Source organism: Ailuropoda melanoleuca, chromosome 14 (genome assembly GCF_002007445.2).
Source record: "Ailuropoda melanoleuca isolate Jingjing chromosome 14, ASM200744v2, whole genome shotgun sequence".
NCBI classification, from domain to species: Eukaryota; Metazoa; Chordata; class Mammalia; order Carnivora; family Ursidae; genus Ailuropoda; species Ailuropoda melanoleuca.
This window is the reverse complement of record NC_048231.1, coordinates 29,134,518-29,153,094: the sequence shown is the minus strand read 5'-3', so window position 1 is coordinate 29,153,094 and position 18,577 is coordinate 29,134,518. Positions and strand designations below refer to the sequence as shown.

At 46.8% G+C, this 18,577-nt stretch overlaps 1 protein-coding gene across 11 annotated transcripts in view; it reads left to right on the top strand.

Moving 5' to 3' along the window:
- Positions 1–18,577, top strand: part of TTC7B (tetratricopeptide repeat domain 7B) — a 226,892-nt gene that overhangs the window by 156,077 nt on the left and 52,238 nt on the right. For 6 of the 11 annotated variants that reach the window (XM_034642623.1, XM_034642620.1, XM_034642622.1 and 3 more), the window contains 3 exons: positions 1,730–1,846; positions 8,669–8,766; positions 15,806–15,856. In XM_034642623.1, the coding sequence (XP_034498514.1) occupies positions 1,730–1,846; positions 8,669–8,766; positions 15,806–15,856 (266 nt within the window). The remainder of the gene's footprint in view (positions 1–1,729; positions 1,847–8,668; positions 8,767–15,805; positions 15,857–18,577) is intronic. The other 5 variants (XR_004620268.1, XM_034642627.1, XM_034642629.1 and 2 more) reach the window with 2 other exon arrangements.

Genomic DNA, 18,577 nt, shown 5'->3' with positions numbered 1-18,577 from the left:
AGGCCACAGCCCTGAGCCCCCCGAGAGCCACCAGCAGCCCCTTGGGCATCCTGTGTTCCATTTGGAGGGAGTGGGGGGTACTAACCCATTCCAGAGCTGGGGCAGTGATGCATTAGGACCACCCTCTTTCCATCTCCCACTGAGAAAAAAGAGACTTTCGTCCTCCAAAGTGCCATCGAGTGCGGCCATTACATCATGCGTGGTTGAGGAATTCTCTTGTATGTCTAACTTAAATCACTGGAAATGCATTTCTTAGTCTTCTGTGGTTTGTAGAGAAAGTGGTTAATGAGCAAATGAGGATTTAAGGCCTGCTGGCCTCAGCACAATCCTCGGCACTGTGGAAGTGAGGGGTTGGTGTTCTTTTGTGGAAGGAGATAAATACCACCCACCAAGAAGGGTTGTTACAGAGATCACCTTGGTTGTGTTTGTGAAGCGCCAAACATAGGACCTGGCACAGAGGAGGTTTTTAATGACAAGAGCTTCCCCTATCCCTTTCTTCTCTGTATTATCATTAACAGCAGACACTGGCTAAGGTGATAGAGAGTAGAGTAGACAGAGATATAAGCGTGGAATTGTTTGATGAGGTGGGGTTGTGGCTGAGTTCAGAATTTAGGAAGAATTAAGGAGAGCAGTAGATTCATACAGATTAAAATTGAGGACATGACATGTATATTCATAGAGTTAGGAAAGAAACCTGGCCTTTGGCCAATAAATTATTTTGGTAGGAGTAAAGGGTCCAGAGGGATGCATGGCACAGAATGGGGTGGTAAGACAGGAGTGGCCGGTGGGCAGGGTGCCTTCGAGGACTCAATAGGAATTTTGACTTATTATTACAAACAGTAAGGAATCGCTGCAGTTTCTTGAGCTGAGACTGAAAATGATTTTTAGAGATCTTCATAATGCAGTTTCTTAGAGCTGGGCAACTTGGGGAACAGGAGGACCACCAGGAAGGCATCTGGGCTCATGCTGGGGCCTTCGCAAGGATAGTACTAATGAGCTCGGGGACCAGGGGAGCTGATGTCTTCAGAAAGGCCTAAGTAGAATTTGGGAATGGGATAACCAAGAGGCCAAGAAAGAGAGAAGGGTCTAAGCTTAGCTCACAGAAGGTCTGAACAGAGGGTAGAGCCATCGATGGTAACAAAAATAGGGAAAAGATAGTTGGTGAGGTCCTAGCCCTTCAGTAGCAGGGCTGGGAAGATCTGAGGAGAGAGCCTGCGCCAGATGCCCCCCTTCTTTATGTGCCATTGTGAAGCTTACGAGACTTATTCACCTTCACATGATGAGGGTCTTTGTGGAAGGGAGTTGTAGATCATTTATATCAACTGCGTCACATCCCCTGTGTAAATCTGTAAATAAATCAAGATTTGCTTTTAATGAATTTTTGAAGTTTTGCAAATAAATTGGTTTTGTTTTAAAAAGCAGGCTTTTAATAAAATCCCCATGATCTCAATAACATTAGCCACTCTGATGCTTTTAACCTGATCACAAATGGTCACGTTGGGTGCACCTGCATTTGCCTGCAATCTACAAAGCCAGATACTGAGCTGGGAGTTCAGGAACCCTTGGCCCTTGCTGCCACCGCTTAAGCTTCCCTCGGATCAAGCCTTTGCCCACCCTGTTCTAGAATGAGTGCTGTTGCTTCCTGCTCTAGGCCAGGCCGCGTGATTTGGTTCTGGTGGGGACTCTGGCTTGAGCTGTGTTCTTCTCTCCCTTTGTCTCTCCATCGTAGACTACTGTTTTCCAAAGTGAAGTTGGAGTCACTGTGCCGGGGCCCGGATGAGGCGCTCCTCACATGTAAGCACATGTTACAAATATGGAAATCCTGCTACAACCTGACCAATCCCAGGTAAGAGGCCAGCAGTGCCTGTTTTGCGTGATTTTTGCATGGGTACCCGCCTCCCGGTGCTGTCTCCGATGGGCACTTAGCAGGCAGGCATGACCCCTGCCGCCCTGTGCCCCTCTAGGCCCTCATGAGCAGCAGACAGTAGGGTTGAAGCCGTACACACCCCATTTGTGTAAGAAAAGGGGCTTTTCTTCCAGTGGCTGATGAAGCCCCCAGATCGGGGGTTTCTTTTCCTGTTGCTGCCACGGTGACCCACGAGGCCCAATGCACAGCTGATCTCCACCTGATTTCTCTCAACCGGCCATTTACTTAAATTCTTGGACAAGTCTTATCATCTTTCTGGTAATTTATGGATAGACTAGTCAATTATATACTCCAGGTGGGGGTCTTAGAGTAGTATTTAAAAGGCCTGCAGAGACAGCAGGCCGCGTCCTACTAAGGAGAGTAGAAATCGCTATGGGCATGATAAAGTATAATTTTCAAACAGGTAAAATCATGACGTAAACAAATACAAATAAGCATGTATCAGAGGCTTTATGTGCCTCGTTAACTAATGAGTAATGAGGGAACCAGTGAAATGTTAAGACTCGTTCAGAGAAGAATTTGAAAGATAGATACACTGAAATGAATTTGCAAAGGAATGCAAAAACAGTATCCTATAGGACAATGAAATACATGGTTTGGGGTTGTCTTTTACAGGGTGGAAATCAATTGTATCTCATTTGCCTACAGAACAGTAAAATGACCTTAATCAGTCGGAGTCAGTCAAGGGCACCCGCCAGACCAAGGCAGATAATTGGGGGAAGGCTCGCTAGTCAACCCCCAGCTCACCACTGAAAGATACCCAGTAACCTGTTGTGCCCATTTTCAAGTCTTGGGCAATTTTTCCTGGTATCTGTTTAAATTACTAAGTGTGTCCTGCCCTTGGAAGGAAGTCATTTAATGAAAAGGGACCTAATAATTCAAGTGCATTCAGACAACTGCTCATACACTTGGAACATTTTTCAAGCTCATAGCAAGATGTATGGACAGCCCACACTAGGATCTTAAAAGTCAGGAGCCTAAAAATATTCAACTCAAGTCATAAATGTGTACTAAGGATGTCGCTTGCCCTGTACAGCCCCCAGGAGGTGACAGGCTAGTTGGTGGCCTTGATGTGCAGGCTGTGGGCCTAGGGAGAGGAAAGGTGGGAAGGGCCTTAGGGAAGCAGCAGAGTTCGGGAAGGGTTCCATGTGGGATTTTATTTCTGCAGTTAAAAGAGCATATTCAAAATCAGGGCCCTCCGTGTTAGGGGACGGGTCCTTGTGAACTGACATTCGACAGAGTTGTGACCACAGACGGGCCTTGTGGGCAGTGCAGCTGGAAGGGAGGGAGCTCACACTGTCCAGCCCCACGCCAGGCAGGCAGCCCTGAGACCCCTTGCAAAGCCGGAGTCTCGAGAATGAGCCAAGAATCCTCTCCATAGCCACAGCCTGTGGCACGTGACTGCCCCATGCTCCATCTTCCTCTTGGTGAAAAGATGATCCTGAAACAGGCCTCTTCCCTTTTGCAGATATGTTCTGAAAATAAAGATCATTTTCATTTTTAAAAAATTCTACTTTTCTAAGTCTATAAGCAGAAATAGAAAAGGCCCATGTTATGTTCCCGAAAAGCCCCCCACTCCCGGCCTCTCAGCAGCAGCAGGGTTTTTAGGGAAGAGCCTTGGCCCCAAGCACCGCTAACGGGAGAGCCTCCCCAGGCTGCTTGCTTCCGTCCCGGAGCATTCCTTTGCCCGTACCCCCATTCGAAATGAGAAAATAAACCCATCAGCCTTCATGTTGCCAATTTTCCCTCAGTTCTCCACACCTCTCCCACCTCCCCACATTTCCTCCCACTTAGCAACCAAGAATATTGAATGTGAGGAGAAAAAAAATAGCAGAATTGGAAAGCTTTTTAAAAATACTTAACCAAATGCCTGGGCTGTGTCCATACTTCCTCCGTTTCCTGAAGGATCTTTCGGGGCCAGAGCAGGGAGGAACCCTGGCTCCAGGCGCAGAGTCTGGAGGGGGTGTGGGGGTGGTTGGAGGAGGGCCATCAGAGGTTTGCAAAACTGCTCCCTCCTGCGCCTCCCAAAGCCTTTGGGGGGGGGAGGGGAAGGGGTGGTAATTGAGCAGCCCCTGATTAAGGAGCTTCCTGATTGTTTTTTTTAACTTTATTTTCTCTGGGATATAAATAAATGTTTCTCCTGTAGGCCTTACCATTGTGCAAATTTAGACATCCTCCCCAGTGTGGTCGGGTTAGACGTGACCCTGGCAGTAGAATGAAGCATAAAGAGGGGAGGACTGCGTCTTGACAAGGGATGGCATATTCCTCCTCCAGATAAGGGCAGCTCTGGGTCCAGCAGCCTCGAGTCCATGATCAGGTCACGCAGGGTTCTAGAAGAGGGTAGAATCGCATGAACAAGTGCATGAGAAGCATCCCTACTTAAAAGAAAAAAAAAATGCAATAAAAACTGGGGCAGAGAGCATCTTGGCAGGTGGTTGGTTTCTCCCCAGAGAAGGTCCACGCTGACTCCCTGAGTCGGGGCGCCCTTGTTTCTGAGCGTGCTCACTGATGGAGGGGCCTCTGCTCCACCTGCCAGGGCTCTCCACCATCCCCCACCCCCTCCCAGCTCCACCCTGGGGCTGGCACAGGCCTGTACCACAGTGAGATGATGAGGCACAGAGGGAGATATGAGCAGTAATGGGCCACGTGGAGAAGAGACCGAGCTTTCATGTTCTCTGCAACTCGTTCCCTCTTTATTTTTGCTTGAAGGAAAATCACACTGAGCTAGTCGCTGTCGCTGAATCGAGCCTTAGACAACTTGCAAAGAGCGTTCCACCTGCAGTCTGAGAACCCATCCCTTGCTGTGAGCAAAATGGTGGGTGGCATTCTCTCGAGTGTACATTTGGCAAGGTGTGTGTCATTTCAGAAGCCTGGATTTATTTGCTGGGTCTGCAGTTTTCCTTGCCTTTAGGAGAGAAAGCTGTCTCGTGTTTCATCTCCTCTCTCTCAGTAAAGGAGTAGGTCCCTTCAGTTCTTGTGCCCATTGGCTCAGCCGCTCAGAACAGCGTGACTGGTGACCAGGGCCTCACCAGAAGGTCCCAGCAGCCTCCTGGAACGGACAGTCACAGCTCCTGTTGTGTATGGCAGCACCCTTCCCCAGGCCATCCCTGTGCTGGGCCATCTGTGTCTGCCTTATCTTCAGTCCCTGCATCAGCCTCGTGAGACCACAACTCTTCTTTCCATTTTATAGGAAATAAACAAGGCTGAATAACTTGCCTAAATTTCCCCAATTAAATAAGCACTAGAGCTCTGACTCAGGCCCAGGCCTGTGGCTGACACCAGTGCTCCCTGCACCACGCATGCCGCCTCTCCGAGTGGGCAACCAACATCTTTTCCTTTATCTGTATTTTTTATTTGTTAACCACTTCTTTCCTATCCCCCTCACCACTGCCACATGGACCGTCTTCATCGTGGAGCCATATAATTGGAAGAAAATGTTTGCTTACTTACAAATTGCACTTTAAGTTTTTATTTTTAAAAAAAGATGCTTTCTTTACTCTGACCTCAGTTGGAAACTGGAAACCGCATCCCATACTAATTAATAGTCACCAGCGTTTTAGGGAAGATTTTCTTTTTACAAAGCGTGCTCTCCTTCCATCTTCCAAGCAACCCCAAAGAGCAAGCAACTGTCATGTTCTTTCATACCCATTTTACTGACGAGAACTGAGGGTCAGGGATATTGGGAGCTTGCCTTGACTCTTGTTACCAGCCGTGAGGGGCCTGGAGAAAAACAGGTGTTTCCTCCTCTCCCACCTGCCCAGCTCTGGCTTCCCATCCCAGGCCCCTCTCTTCCATCCAGTAAATGCTGAGCCAGGTGCAGAAGCTGGGTTGCTACAAAGACCCCCCCGGGCTCTCACTCCAAGCCCACCACCAGCTTGCCCCTTGTGTTTAACAGCCTCCGCGGGCTATGGAAAGTGGAGGATTTCCAAGAGAAGCTTCCAGTTTCCAGTACAACTTTAACCATCGCTAGAATGTACTCTAAATGTTCAGTCCCCAGACATTACCTGCGTGCGTGTGTCTACCTGTGGGGATATCTGCAGCTTATGTACCGTGGACCTGGGGCTCCTGCCAGTGTCCTCCCCCTAAACCCTCCACTAGCACCACTGACCGGGAATGGTTTTCCTTCTCTTCCTGCCATCCTCCTTGGGGGGTGTTCCTGGTAGCTGCCAGGCTGGGCCCAGGAGGTGAGGTCACAGGTTACTGAGGTGGGAGTGGGTGGTCCATGGCAGGGGCCCAAGCAGGGTCCCACAGGGAGAGTGAAAGGCTTTCTTTCGTGAGAGAAGCTGGCCAGAGTGAGAGAGTGGAGGAGACTCAAGGGGTGGCCAGGGCCTCCCTTTGCCTCTGCCTCATATCCCAGAGGTCATCACAAAGGCAAATCCTGAATGCTTAAGACTCCACACCCTATAAACGTAGAATTAAAAAATTGCTTAAAGCAACCAGCACAATTCTCAGTGACAGCATTCAGGGCGGAAACAAGAGCGTCTCCATTTTGAATAGTGAATTGTTGCTTATGCACTGATTTCAAAAGGAACTCTGAAGAAGAACGAAGGAATCTGACTGCATACAGTTTCTCAGGTGGTGGAGGGGAAGTAGCTCCTGTGTCATTACAACAGTGGGGAAGGCTCACAAGTAAGATTTGGGTTTTAGCAGCAGTTTCTAACATTCAGAGTAGGAGGCCCTTAACTCAGCTTCCCCATACCTACCATTGCACTAGAAGGCTAGAAATACATGGTCTTCAGCAATCAGCCAGCCACATTCACCTCGGGTGCGTGTTTGTGGGTGTATGTATTCATGATGACGCATGGAGTATACCTAAAAGTTACAAATCTTCTAAATGCTCTGTCCACATGATCTCGGTTCAGCCTCCCACCTCCGAATGCAGGAAGACAATCCTTATCTTCATCTAACAGGGAAGACACTGAGGCACAGGGAGAGTAGGACCAGAGGGACCTACTTGTTAGGGCCAGATAGAAGATAAGATCCCAGACCCCTGGCTGGCTTCCAGGACCCAGGAGCCACACATGGCAGCCAACCCCAGGCAGTGAGACTTGGGGAGATGGGAAAAGCCTGGAGGGTTATGGCCAAAGCAAACCCACCAAAAACCCAGGCGAATCCTTTCTCTGCAATGCCTGGCACCTTGCGGTGTGTCCTGGAATCCCTAGGACAATGAAAAAAATCACTGTATTTTGAGATGACATCCTCTGAAAAGCTCCTAGGTGGGGAGCCATTGCAATATTCAGATCATAACTATTTGTAATATTTTTCTAATATTTATATTAAAAATGCATACATGAACAGACCGATGTTAGGATGTTAATGAACATTTGCACCTACTTTTATGTTGTCTTCCACTTGGAGACAGTTACTGTTTCTCAATTGTGGAAATAATTAATAGAACAGTTTCCAAAAAACATGTATCCAATGATGTAATAAGTATAGGCTGACAAATAGTGTGCAGTGAAGCAAGTTTCCGTCTGTTTCCTGTGGATTTCTCTAACTACATCACTGGACGTGGAAATTACAGCCTGCGAACCATATTAAGTTTCATACCAAATCTTGTTTGTACCACTTTTAGCAACAGCTGCACACAGGAAGGAAATTGTGTACCTTTATTATAGAATTTGAACTTCTCAACAAAAAAAATACCACGCCTAGAGCCCCCGGATCGACAAAACAAAATAGCTTCAAAGAAAAGCGTTATAGACTCAATCCTTAAGAGATAGATGTGCTGCTTTTTGGAGCTTCTTGGATGGAATATCATCATAGAGGAAAAAAGAAGAGTGCAATTCTTTTTTATTTTTATTTTTTTGCTTACAAGCTTCTTAGAACAAAACAAAATGAGAGTCCGTAGGAGCTAAGGTCCCCTGCCTGTGTTTCATTCCACTTAGGTCCGAGGTGGTCTCCCATGTGACTCGCCAAACAAACGGTGCCAAGCCTGCTCTGTAGGGGGAGCTGGGGAGGGGGGTTCAGTGCAGGAAGCTGGTAACAGTGCCGGCCTGGAGGCTGGTGCCCAAACCCTGCTGTGTGTTCTCAAGGCCCAGCCTTCTCCAGCTGTGATTGGAAGATCACTGGACAAGCTGGATGGGGGGAGGTGGGGTGCAGCTCCAGTTCCTCCAGGGACCAGCAGCTCCCTATGTGATCTCAGGGCTATTAGATAGGGACACAAGGGAGGCCATGACTGTGATTGCCCTTTGAAAAATAGGAGCCAGGGGTTCTCAAATCTAGCTACACACTGGAGCCATCTGGGGAGCTTGGAAAAATGTGGGCTACCCCATAAATACTGATGCATGTGGTCTGGAGAGGGGCCTAGGCATAAGGGTCTTCTAGAAACGCCCCAGGTACCTTCCCTGGGCAGTGAGGGCTTAGCTGTAGACCGTTGATTTGTAAGACAACTCGAGGGCCGTGCATTTATGAGTTTGATGAGTTCCAAGACTTCCAACACGGAAGGCCAGTCAGTTCCCCCTTCTAAGGCGGACCGAGAACCTGGCTTCAAGTTTTCAGTTTTGTATCTTATAATGACACCGAAGAGGCTAAAATTAGAAGGGTCTGTGGGTGTGGTTTAAGCGTGTTTGTGACAGTGAACATGGAAAGAGATCGCAGCCCAGGCCGAGCCAGGACACAGGATGCCTTGTAGGCAACGGAGAAAGGTGTTACCGCACATTAGGGGTCCGCGATGGTTGATTCTGTGTCTCTCCCCCTGCCCCCCTTCCAATGACTGACCTCTGCAGCTGTGTTTTGCAGTGATTCTGGACGTGGGAGCAGCCTCTTAGATAGAACCATTGCTGACAGACGACAGCTTAACACAATTACTTTGCCAGACTTCAGCGATCCCGAGACAGGTGAGAATAATAGACCAGAGGGGACGGAGCCGTGTCCGCGAGGGAGCGCGTGGGGCCTGGCCCCGAGTGGCGAGTGGCGTGGGACGAAGACTGCCAGGGACGGGGCTTGGAAACCCTCCTCACACTAAGAGGTTAAACTCAGTCGAGGCGCATTTTCTCCAGTGTCTTTTCAAGTGTGTGTTCACAGTGGGGGACATGGTAGTGCCTGCCTGGCACAGCTCTTTGAGATCTTTCTATTTTTCCCCGCACTCTCAGAGCCTCAAATTCAAAACTAAAATTAGATTGTTTGCATCCCCATGAAGCTTCCTCTCTGCTTTTCTGTTTCTCCCTCTCTCTTTAAGTTTCAGATCTTGCTGAAATCAGGTTTTGATTTTTAATCAGTTGAACATAGGAACACCCCCCCCCCAGTAAAAAGGCCTTTTAGGGACACAGGTGGGTTCTGAGCTTCTGATTCCCCTGTCCCCTGAGCAAGTGTGTACATCTTGTCATTTGCGTTTCCACATTTGCCTAAGTACAGAGGAGTAAATATGCCTCTGTAATTTCCAAAACTCCAAACAAGTAGTTCTAATAGTTCTACCAGCTATTCGATGGTGATTTGGAGGATATAAAGAAGTCCCCTCTGCTTCGAGCCTCAAAGGTAGTTCCAGAGCATCGTTTGAAAGCTGGTTCTGTTGCTTCTCCACCCCCCCACCTCCCCTACCCACCACCATGGTGCCCCAGAGAGGGGCCTTTGTAGGGCTTAATCCCCATCTGGGTATTCCTCCTCTTTTCTGGGCTGGCTTCATGAAATGAGCCTCCAGGTCCTTCTCCTGACCTTGTGACAGGTCCCAGCTCCTGCCCAAGCCCTGCCAGAGAAAGCCAGAGAGCAGCCCTGGGGTAGGCACAGCCATCTCCTGAAAAATCTTGGCGCTGGCAGGATGGGAGAGATACCACCTCTAGAAGCCAGATGTGCTACTTGTCCAAACCCATGCTTGTAGCTGCCTGCACACTGCATTCCTTTGCTAGGCTCCCTTTTACCAGAGTTAGTCAGCTTGAGGAATCTGGTCCCAGGACCCCGGAGCTCCCAGGTCCAAAGAGCGCTGGGCATTGGATGGAGCGCGAATCGCAGATCAGTGTAGTTTAACAGGGCTGCCGGCCACTGGTCAAAATGCAGAGCTGCGAAGCTGCAGAGAAAGTCACCCCCTGCAGTGGCCTGACCCCCTCTGCCCCCATTGACCAGCAGTCCTTGGAGGGGGGGAGCCTCTGACTTTGAATAGTGCAGCAGTCCTCCTAGAGACCCTGTTGAACCCCCTCATTGCTGGAAGGGAGGGTCAGGCTGTGGGCTCTAGCCACCGCGGGGTGAGGCCAGGACACGGGAGGAAGGAGGTGACGCTCACTGTGGCACTGGCAGCAATTTTGGCTAATTCGGAACAGCTGCGGCGGCTGCCTGTGGCTGTCTTCCCCCCTCTGCCCCCTCCCCAGGATCCTGTGAGGACAGTCCTCCTAAATTCAGACCCCCTTTCCTTCCAGCTGGCCCGGGCCTTAATTTCCCCTGAGCTCCCAAGACTTGAGGGCCACATCACATTGAACACAGATTGTGGCAGAACATAAGCGAGGCTCTTGTTATTTGTTCTCCCCTCTGTCCTGTGGGACATTTTCCCTAGAGACTTCAAGAATGTCCCCGCCAGGTTAGACCTTCTGAGATTCGGGAGTGTCCAGGTGAGGAACGTACGTGGCGCAGTCAGGGCGATGCTGTGCCCTCGTCCCTAGTGGGGTTTGTGCATCTGCTCTGCCCCTCGCCCCAGGAGCCCGGGTGGCTGGATTGGGGTTGCCGACCCAGATGCCCTAGAACAACAGGGCAACAGCACAGCCTCCAGGCCTGGCCACTGACCATATTAGTGTTGTGGTATGATGCCTACAAGATAATTCTTGTAGGAATCACTACAGGACTTTCACCGGCCCTGCCCTCAGAGCCCCCAGTTGTTGGTTTACACACCACTACTTACTTACCCAGGAGGCCAGGGAATCAGAAATGCAGCAGGCCATGTTAGGAGGCCTTATCAACGCCGACTGTTTGTAAATGAGGGTAGAACATTCTGAAATGACCATTGAAATCAAAGAGACAGACATGAGAAAGACTCACCTAAAAATGGAAAGGGTGCCTCCATCTTGATGAATAGAGCCCAGTTTTCTATAGTTCAGCCCCGGGGGGGCAGGCAGAGGGCCAGCACATTCTCCTTCATACACCTTTGTGGATGGCCCAACTTGTGAACGACCCACAGATTCTAAGTTTTATTCAGAAGGTGCCATAGAGAAGTTTTGTTCCCATCCCTGCGCCTCTGTCTTATTTTTCCGTAAAAGTAACCAGTTCTGTTAACTCTCTGCTTGCCCTCCCAGTGTTTTTTTCATACAGATAATCTTAGCTATGATTTCCCATGTCCCCCTCTATGAAAAACAGCATAATACTGTGTATATACGCCCTCCAGCACCTGGCACTTTTCACTTCTCGGCATGTCCCGAAGACCCCTCCATATCCACCTGCAGAGAACATCCACGTTCTTAAAGCAGCCTAGCGTTCCATGGAGCAGACTTCACACTCCAGACTTCTCTGTCCTGCGGGACCTCAGCCATCGTCCTCCTTCCCTTTGCCACAGTCTTCAGTGCACGTGAGGGAGGAGGCTGGACAATTTTGAATAGCACTGCTCATTTAGGAAAGCAATAGGGCTATAGAGGAAAAGAGAAAAGGAACTTAACCAAGGTAAAAATGGTCCCAAATCGAACCAAAGCGACCAGGGTCAGCTGTGGTCTGAGAGGACCCAGCCCTGGCAGGTGACACCTTGCTGATAGTATCATCCCATTCCGCACCTGGTGCTTCTCTCCTTTCCTGAATTCCCTAATTTAAAGGGCCCAGGCACCCGACACCAGCGAAACTGCACAGTGCTGGCGTCCGCAAGGACGCGGCCAGAGCCATGGTGAACCCCCACCGCCATGACCCTGTCCGTTCTCAGGCACCCAGGGTGCACATAGAGAGTCCTTTGCGAAGTCACAGGCCCTCTTGGGTCACTTGTTTTTGTGTTCCAGAACTAAAATTTATTTCCTTTTTGTTTTTTGTTTTTTTTAATTTTCTATCATGGAAAATTTTCAAATATACCACAACAGAGGCACCGATATAATGAATCCCATGTAACTACCACCAGCTTTCAGCGATTAGTATTCCTTTTTCATCCCTCTCTCCTGTCCCACACTTAGTTTTTATAGAGCGTTTTAAGGCAAATCCCAAATGTCATATTTTGTGTACTCAAATTTCGGTATATATGTCAAAGAGATAAGAACTTTCAAAAAATAGGAACACGATGCCATTATTACACATTTGGGTCATTATGAGGTGCAGGCTCAGTATTATCGATTTGGGAAGTGGTTAATTAACTAGGATATGGTTTTCCACCTCCGAAATTGCCCATATGAACATCTATGGAATAACATAAGGGGAACACATGTCTAGAAGCTTTGGACTGGCCAAGTCCACTGTGGCTAATAGAGTAGGCGTTGGTGTCATTAAGTGGATGTGGCAAATTGAAAAAAGCCCCCTAAACAACGCGGTTTCCCTTCCATTGTCACCTCTCACTCCCCTTCCCCCACCTCTAATAGGTCCCCGCCATGGAAAAAGAGGAATCAGATAGAGTGACAGTCTTAACGTTGAAGCTATGAATCATTGTCTTTTCTTAGGAATAAGTTGGTAGTTCCTTAAATAGAGGATGAAAAAAAATTTTTTTTCTTCCTTTTGCCTTCAAAACAAGATGTGGAGTAAGGAGATTTATCTTTAATCATTGGTAGATATTACCAGACACCTATCCAAAGCAAAATGATTCTTTTACCTTGCAAGTTTGGCCCATTGTGTCTGGGACAATTTTTCATTGGAGCCGTGGTGGTCTCCCGATTACTGGGTATGTCTCCAGTGGAGAAGCATGAAGGTGGCGGTGACAGCTTCCTTTCCAAAGTGCCCAGCCTATGCACCCGACCTCAGACCAGCTTGGAAAGCTTAGCCCTCCATTGTCACGATGCTGTGACCATGACCTATGGTTACATCTCAGTATCTCTACTTAGGAAAACCTTCACTTTCAGTAAACTTTATATAAGTGCTTCTCATAAAAAACAAATCCAGGAATAGCCAAGGGCTACACCCTTCCAATTGAAAATCGGTCTCCTTTAGAATGTCCTGGATATTGTAGGTTAAAGATGTATTATTTTCAGCGGATCATGCTGCCGAGTCTGTGCCCAGGTAAATCTGAGTTATTTTTATTCCGTGGTGTTGTTGCAGAACAATTAAATAACCAGTGGAAAAAACAACAAATTTGTTTTCTTCGAAAAGCACTTGTATTCTATTGTCCAGTAGAGGAATGATTGTGTATTACATGACCTCATTTTCTTTGCAGCTTATGTGAGTATATTAAAATCTAGTTTATTTTTTCCTTTGTGTCTCTAAAGATTTCTTTTTTTTTTTTTGCCTTTATCCTTTTTTTTTTTTTCTCTTTCACTTTTTTAGTGTCAGATTCCTCCTCCTCCTCTTCTCTTTCAAGAACCGAATCTCCTCTCCACCTGTTTGTGTCTCCTCATCTTCGTTCTCATCCCAAACCTGACATCTTTGTGTGGCCCCCTGCAGCTCATTCATTCAATGACCCAAGTCCCCGCCAGGAACCCTCTCTGTGTAAACATGGTTTATGGTTTTTCCTTTCTTGTTAGACCTGCTTCATTTGCCTGATGTTTCATTTTCTGATAATCTTCCTAACTGATAAGCTGGATAGGAAACTCCATCAAATTTATCTGAGAGAAAAATCTTGCCAATTTGAAAATCCCAAAGCTGTGTGGGGCAGAAGGAGACATTGGTGCCCAAGTCCCAACTTCCTCATTAAAAAGTAAAGGAGACCTGTTTCGAGGAGGATAAATAGAAGCTTTTCTAGACAATGCTTCTGGTTCTCAGCTACTTGTATGCTTTCCTGGAGTTGATATACATGCATAAAAAATCCCATTTTTAAAAAAGGCAAATTAGAACATTTTGCACATAATTTATTTCTATATATTTCTGATTTTCTATTTAGAAATTAATTCAACAAGCATACTTTGATGAAGGTGATATCGTAAAGATAATGGTCATATGCCCTTTAAGTTTGTGGTTCTCAAACTTTGCATTAATATCGCACAAAGAGGTTTGAAAACTGCAGATCCCCTGAGCCCCACCCCTAGAGTTTATGAGTCAGTAAGCCTGAGCTGGAGCCCAGGCATGTGCATTTACAGAATACCCACTTAGGATTCCAGGGCCAACGGGTATGTACTGCATTTTGAGAAACAATGCTATAAATTGTTTTCCATTTTCAAGGAAGGAAAATGTAGGGTTTGTGTGAAAACCTATGAAACTATCCAGAGAAATTGGACAGTGTTTTAATCTAATCTTGCTTTTAAATTATATGGAAATTTAGAAGTCTTTTATGGTGTTCAAGGACCTGTCCATTGAAACAAACAAACAAACAGATTCCTGTATTAAAATGAAACACTGGTTGATCAAGTCCTTAAATGGGACCTAAATGTGGGTCTCACCAGGAGGGGCCGGGCTTGCTTTCTTTCACTCATTTATTCAATGTTCACTTTTACTGCAGCACTGCCAGAAAATTTAATCTCTGTATCCACGATTTATAAGGGCTCATCTCTGTCCCAAATGCTCCGTTATATGCTGAACAAAAGCTCCTAAGGGGACTGCTGTCAGAAAGAACTACTTTCTCTAATGTGCTCATCTTTCTGATGGCTACCCTGCCGTGTTAAACACACACACACACACACACATAAAGTCGGGGCAGAAATGAGGCTATCATCTAAAATAAATCATTCAAACCAAGAAACACTCTGGCTTTACTTAGCTGCATAGTAAGTGTTCTGAACTTGGCTTTCATGGCAATCCCAGCTTTATGAAATGCAAGACGAAGATAATGTTTATAAACTGCTTATGCGGTTTTTAATCCATTTCTTAAAATAGACATTTTCCCTTTAATACAATGCCCACGGGCAATTGGCACCTTCAGCTTTTATGGAAAAGTTGTTGGCATCCGTTGCCTTTTGCCCAGTTTTTTGTCTTCAAATGGGATCTTACGTTCTAGAATAGCGTGATAGATTCCCACTGGCCCGGCCTCTCCTATTGTACAACAAACCCACTACCTGGGCCCCTCTGCCAGTGTTTATCTTGTCACATCCCAGAGAGCCCTGCGTTCCTTTAAACCTTTGAAGGCTGAAGTCCTAACTCTTCAGTGAGACACCTGATACCCGATTAATTAGTAAATTGTTAGGGCAATGAGCACCCACTGGGCTTTCTGCTGAATGTGCTGTGTCCCAAGCAAGGCTCAATTGTTTATTCTTTGTGAAACTATGAGTCATCTCCTGCCCTTAGGGAGTGCCTCGCTGGTACCCAGGTGATGTGCCCCAGAATCCCCCCACACACATAGCTACCACATTTAGAGAAGCATACCATACATTTCTGATAAATGTAAAATTTCTTGATTAAAATTGTAATGATCTTGAATCCTGGCTCCTTTCGTAAGGACCGATAGCCAAGGCCTGAAGTTTTCTGAATTTCTCTCTCCAATCCTTTGACTTCATAGGAGCGAAAACTAGCCCAAGTCTACAAACTATTGGAATCATGATTAGGGTTAATGGTGGAAAGATCTGAAAACTGCTTGTTTGATTATTTTTCCCTTCCCTTTGGAATTTCCTGCCCTGGAAACAAAACACGTTACTTGAATTGGTCAGCATTCATGTGCTGGGTGAACATTTAAATGTAGAGGGGAATGCCCAGTTGGCCTTTCTTTGGCTTCAAAAAAAAAAAAAAAACCAAAAAACAAAAAAACATTGTTAGTGGAAAACCATGTGTCACTCTTGAATTGAAATCTAATTTGAGACAGCCAGACTTACAGTTGGAAGGTTATTAGAACTCTAGTTGCTTTTTTAGCCTCTAATTTTTATTTTTCAAATGTTTTGTTTCTTGGTTTTAATTTTTGATTTGATTTGTTGTTCCAAGGCAACTCTCCAGAAGTATACTTTCATGGTTTTCCCTCCCTTTTTTCAGTTAGTAAGTAGTTTACCGATCTATCTATTAACCTTTCTGAGGGTCTCCAGAATCACGCTTCCCTCCACCATGGAACGTGTGTTGTAGTTGTTGATCGTGGGGAATGCTGGGATGACGTGGATGTGGAGCTGCCACCTGCTTGCCCACTCTGCCACCTGGGGCCCGTCTCTCCTGAGATGCTAATGCATTCCCCCCCACACTCCACCCTCCCCACCCCCTCACCCCCTGCAGCCTGGGTTTAAGCACCGGGGAGGCAGTACTTCTCTGGGAGGGACTACAGAAGGAGGCAGTGCAGGAAAGATGTCCAAGTCAGGCATGCAGTGGATTGGCCACAACCCCACTGGCGCTGATCGGAAGCGTGAAACACTCGGCCTCCCCAGTGCAGGTCATCTATGAATTTGGGGTAGAGGGAACCAGTTGAATCTTAAATTTTTTTTCCAGTTCACCCATTATTGCTATGTAGAAAAGCAATTCTAATTATTAATTTTCCTAAAAGAGGCGAAACTGACATCATAATAAACTTTAACCAGCATCTACCCAAACTGAAAAGAGACTAAGCAGTTCCCTGGGTGTGGGACTAATACTTTGGATGGTGTTCTTTTAAGGCATGAGTGAATTATTTTTCCAAGGATGTTTCCTAGACTGCTGATTCTCTGCAGTCAAATATTTTTGGGAAATATTGCATCTCCCTCTTAGAGACTCAGTTCATATTGGCACATTAAAGGCTCTGAGAAGTCCTGCAGTTTAAAAAAGTCAAGGCTCTGAAGTTTGACCCCTTGTTCCCCAGCTAATTTCATCATGTTTCCCACCTGTGGAATCAGTGTTCCAGGGACTGCATTTTGAGAAATGCTAACGTATATAGCGATCCAGTGCATTTGAATGATCTGAGCCTTTACTCCTTACAGCAAATAGTCCTCTCAGGGAGTTGATTTCCCCTCTGAAATCTAGCTCAGCTGAGATGTGACTTTGTTTCTGGCTTTTAAAAGTGTCCATACAAATAAAATATTTTTTAAATGAATAAAAGTCCATAGTAGAAGAGATATGTTTGGTATTGTCATCCCATTAGGGTTCTTCAGGAGAAAAAAAAAAGTTTCACTGCCAGGGTTCTTGCAAATCAGGCTCCTCAGATACATTAAAAAGATTCAATTTTCAGAAAGTCGGGTTACATTAAATCTTCAGGCAGTCCTCATTAGTTACAGTGAGGCTTGATGCATTTATACAAGGGACTTAACTATCCTCCATGGAAACCACTCCATCTCTCCCAAGTCAGGAAAGCTAGGTTCAAGGACCAGTTCTGCAGAAGAAGCCAGGCAACCCGGCACCTTAGCTTCCCTATCTGTAAGGACGTCAGTGTACTAATTCTGTTCACACACGCCTTTATGGTATGCCAGGAGCTCATCCTGAGCTCCAAGCCTGGGTCAGGTGCCCCCTCCCGAGTGACAGTGGGCAGCCGTGGCTCCCACAGGGAGGTGGCCGCCAGATTGGAGGAGCCTTATTGGGACACACTCTCCACTCTCCATGTGGGCTGCTCACCACTCCTTAGACCTGGGGACCCCGGGTGCCCCCATTCTTGAGTGCTCTCACAGTCATTATCTTGGAGGAAAATGCATGTTGACATTTTATTTGCCTCTCTAAGAAGGTGCTAAAAATCAGGAATGCCGACTTGGGTTCTTGGCTCGGTTTTTCATATCCCAGATTCCAGTGAAACTGCTGTTCTCTTTAGGAGCTCATAACCCAGGGAAGAGAATAAGTAGATTCAGGACAAAACACACCTCTCAAATGAAATAAGGTTGAGAAACAAATTCAAGGTCGTTGTTTTTTCCCTTTTCTTTTGGCTAGCATTTCATTATTGACTTTGCATTTTCTGACATTTAAAAATGTATCTCACGATCAGGAAATGACTAGTCAGTTGGGTGCACATTTCACCCTCTGCTCCTGCTTGACAGAATAAAGTCGGGTTTTCAAAAGCTATGTATATGAAAAAGTTACTCTAGCGATGACCCCACTGCTCTTGAGGGATAGCAATTAAAAAATTTCAGCCCTTATGATTCAAGGATGAAGCTCTTCTTGCTATTTTAATGAAATTAAAATTAATTCTCCCCAATTAGTTCTGTGGGGTCTTTCTTGATACAAGATTGAAGAGAACTTTAGGAGATTGACGGGTCAATAATAAATGGCCCTCAGATAGAAGTTAAGGAGTGTGTGTCCAGTAATTAGACCATCACCTAAACCAGGGAGGCTTTTCCCAGAAAGGCTGCAGTCAAAGACAAATGCAGCCTTCCCCAGCCTCTTGAGTCCAGACGCACAGCCTCATGAATATGCAACAGGGAGGGTTTCTAATGGAGATGAAAGCATCTGCCTGGTGTAGTCCTCCAGAAGGTACTGTCTCCAGCCCAGAGCCATGGCTCGGCTCACTCTGACAGCTGGCATCTTCCCGCATGCTTGTGAACGGCTTCCCGCCACGCTCCCCGTGTGCCCACCTGGCCCTGCCAACAGCCGTCAGCAGCATGCCGGGCCACCCCCGCATGCCCACTGCTGGTCATACACCCCAGTCTCTCCCCCTGCCTTAGTGGGCTCCTTCCCTAAAGCTTTCCCTGGAGAGAACCTTCCTCCCCCTTCAGGAAAAGACACAGCCTGTCAGGTTCCATGTGCTTGATATTCTGTTAAAGTCACTTGGAAATTGTGATATCGTCTCGAAACCGTGGGTTTGGCTGTCCTGATTTA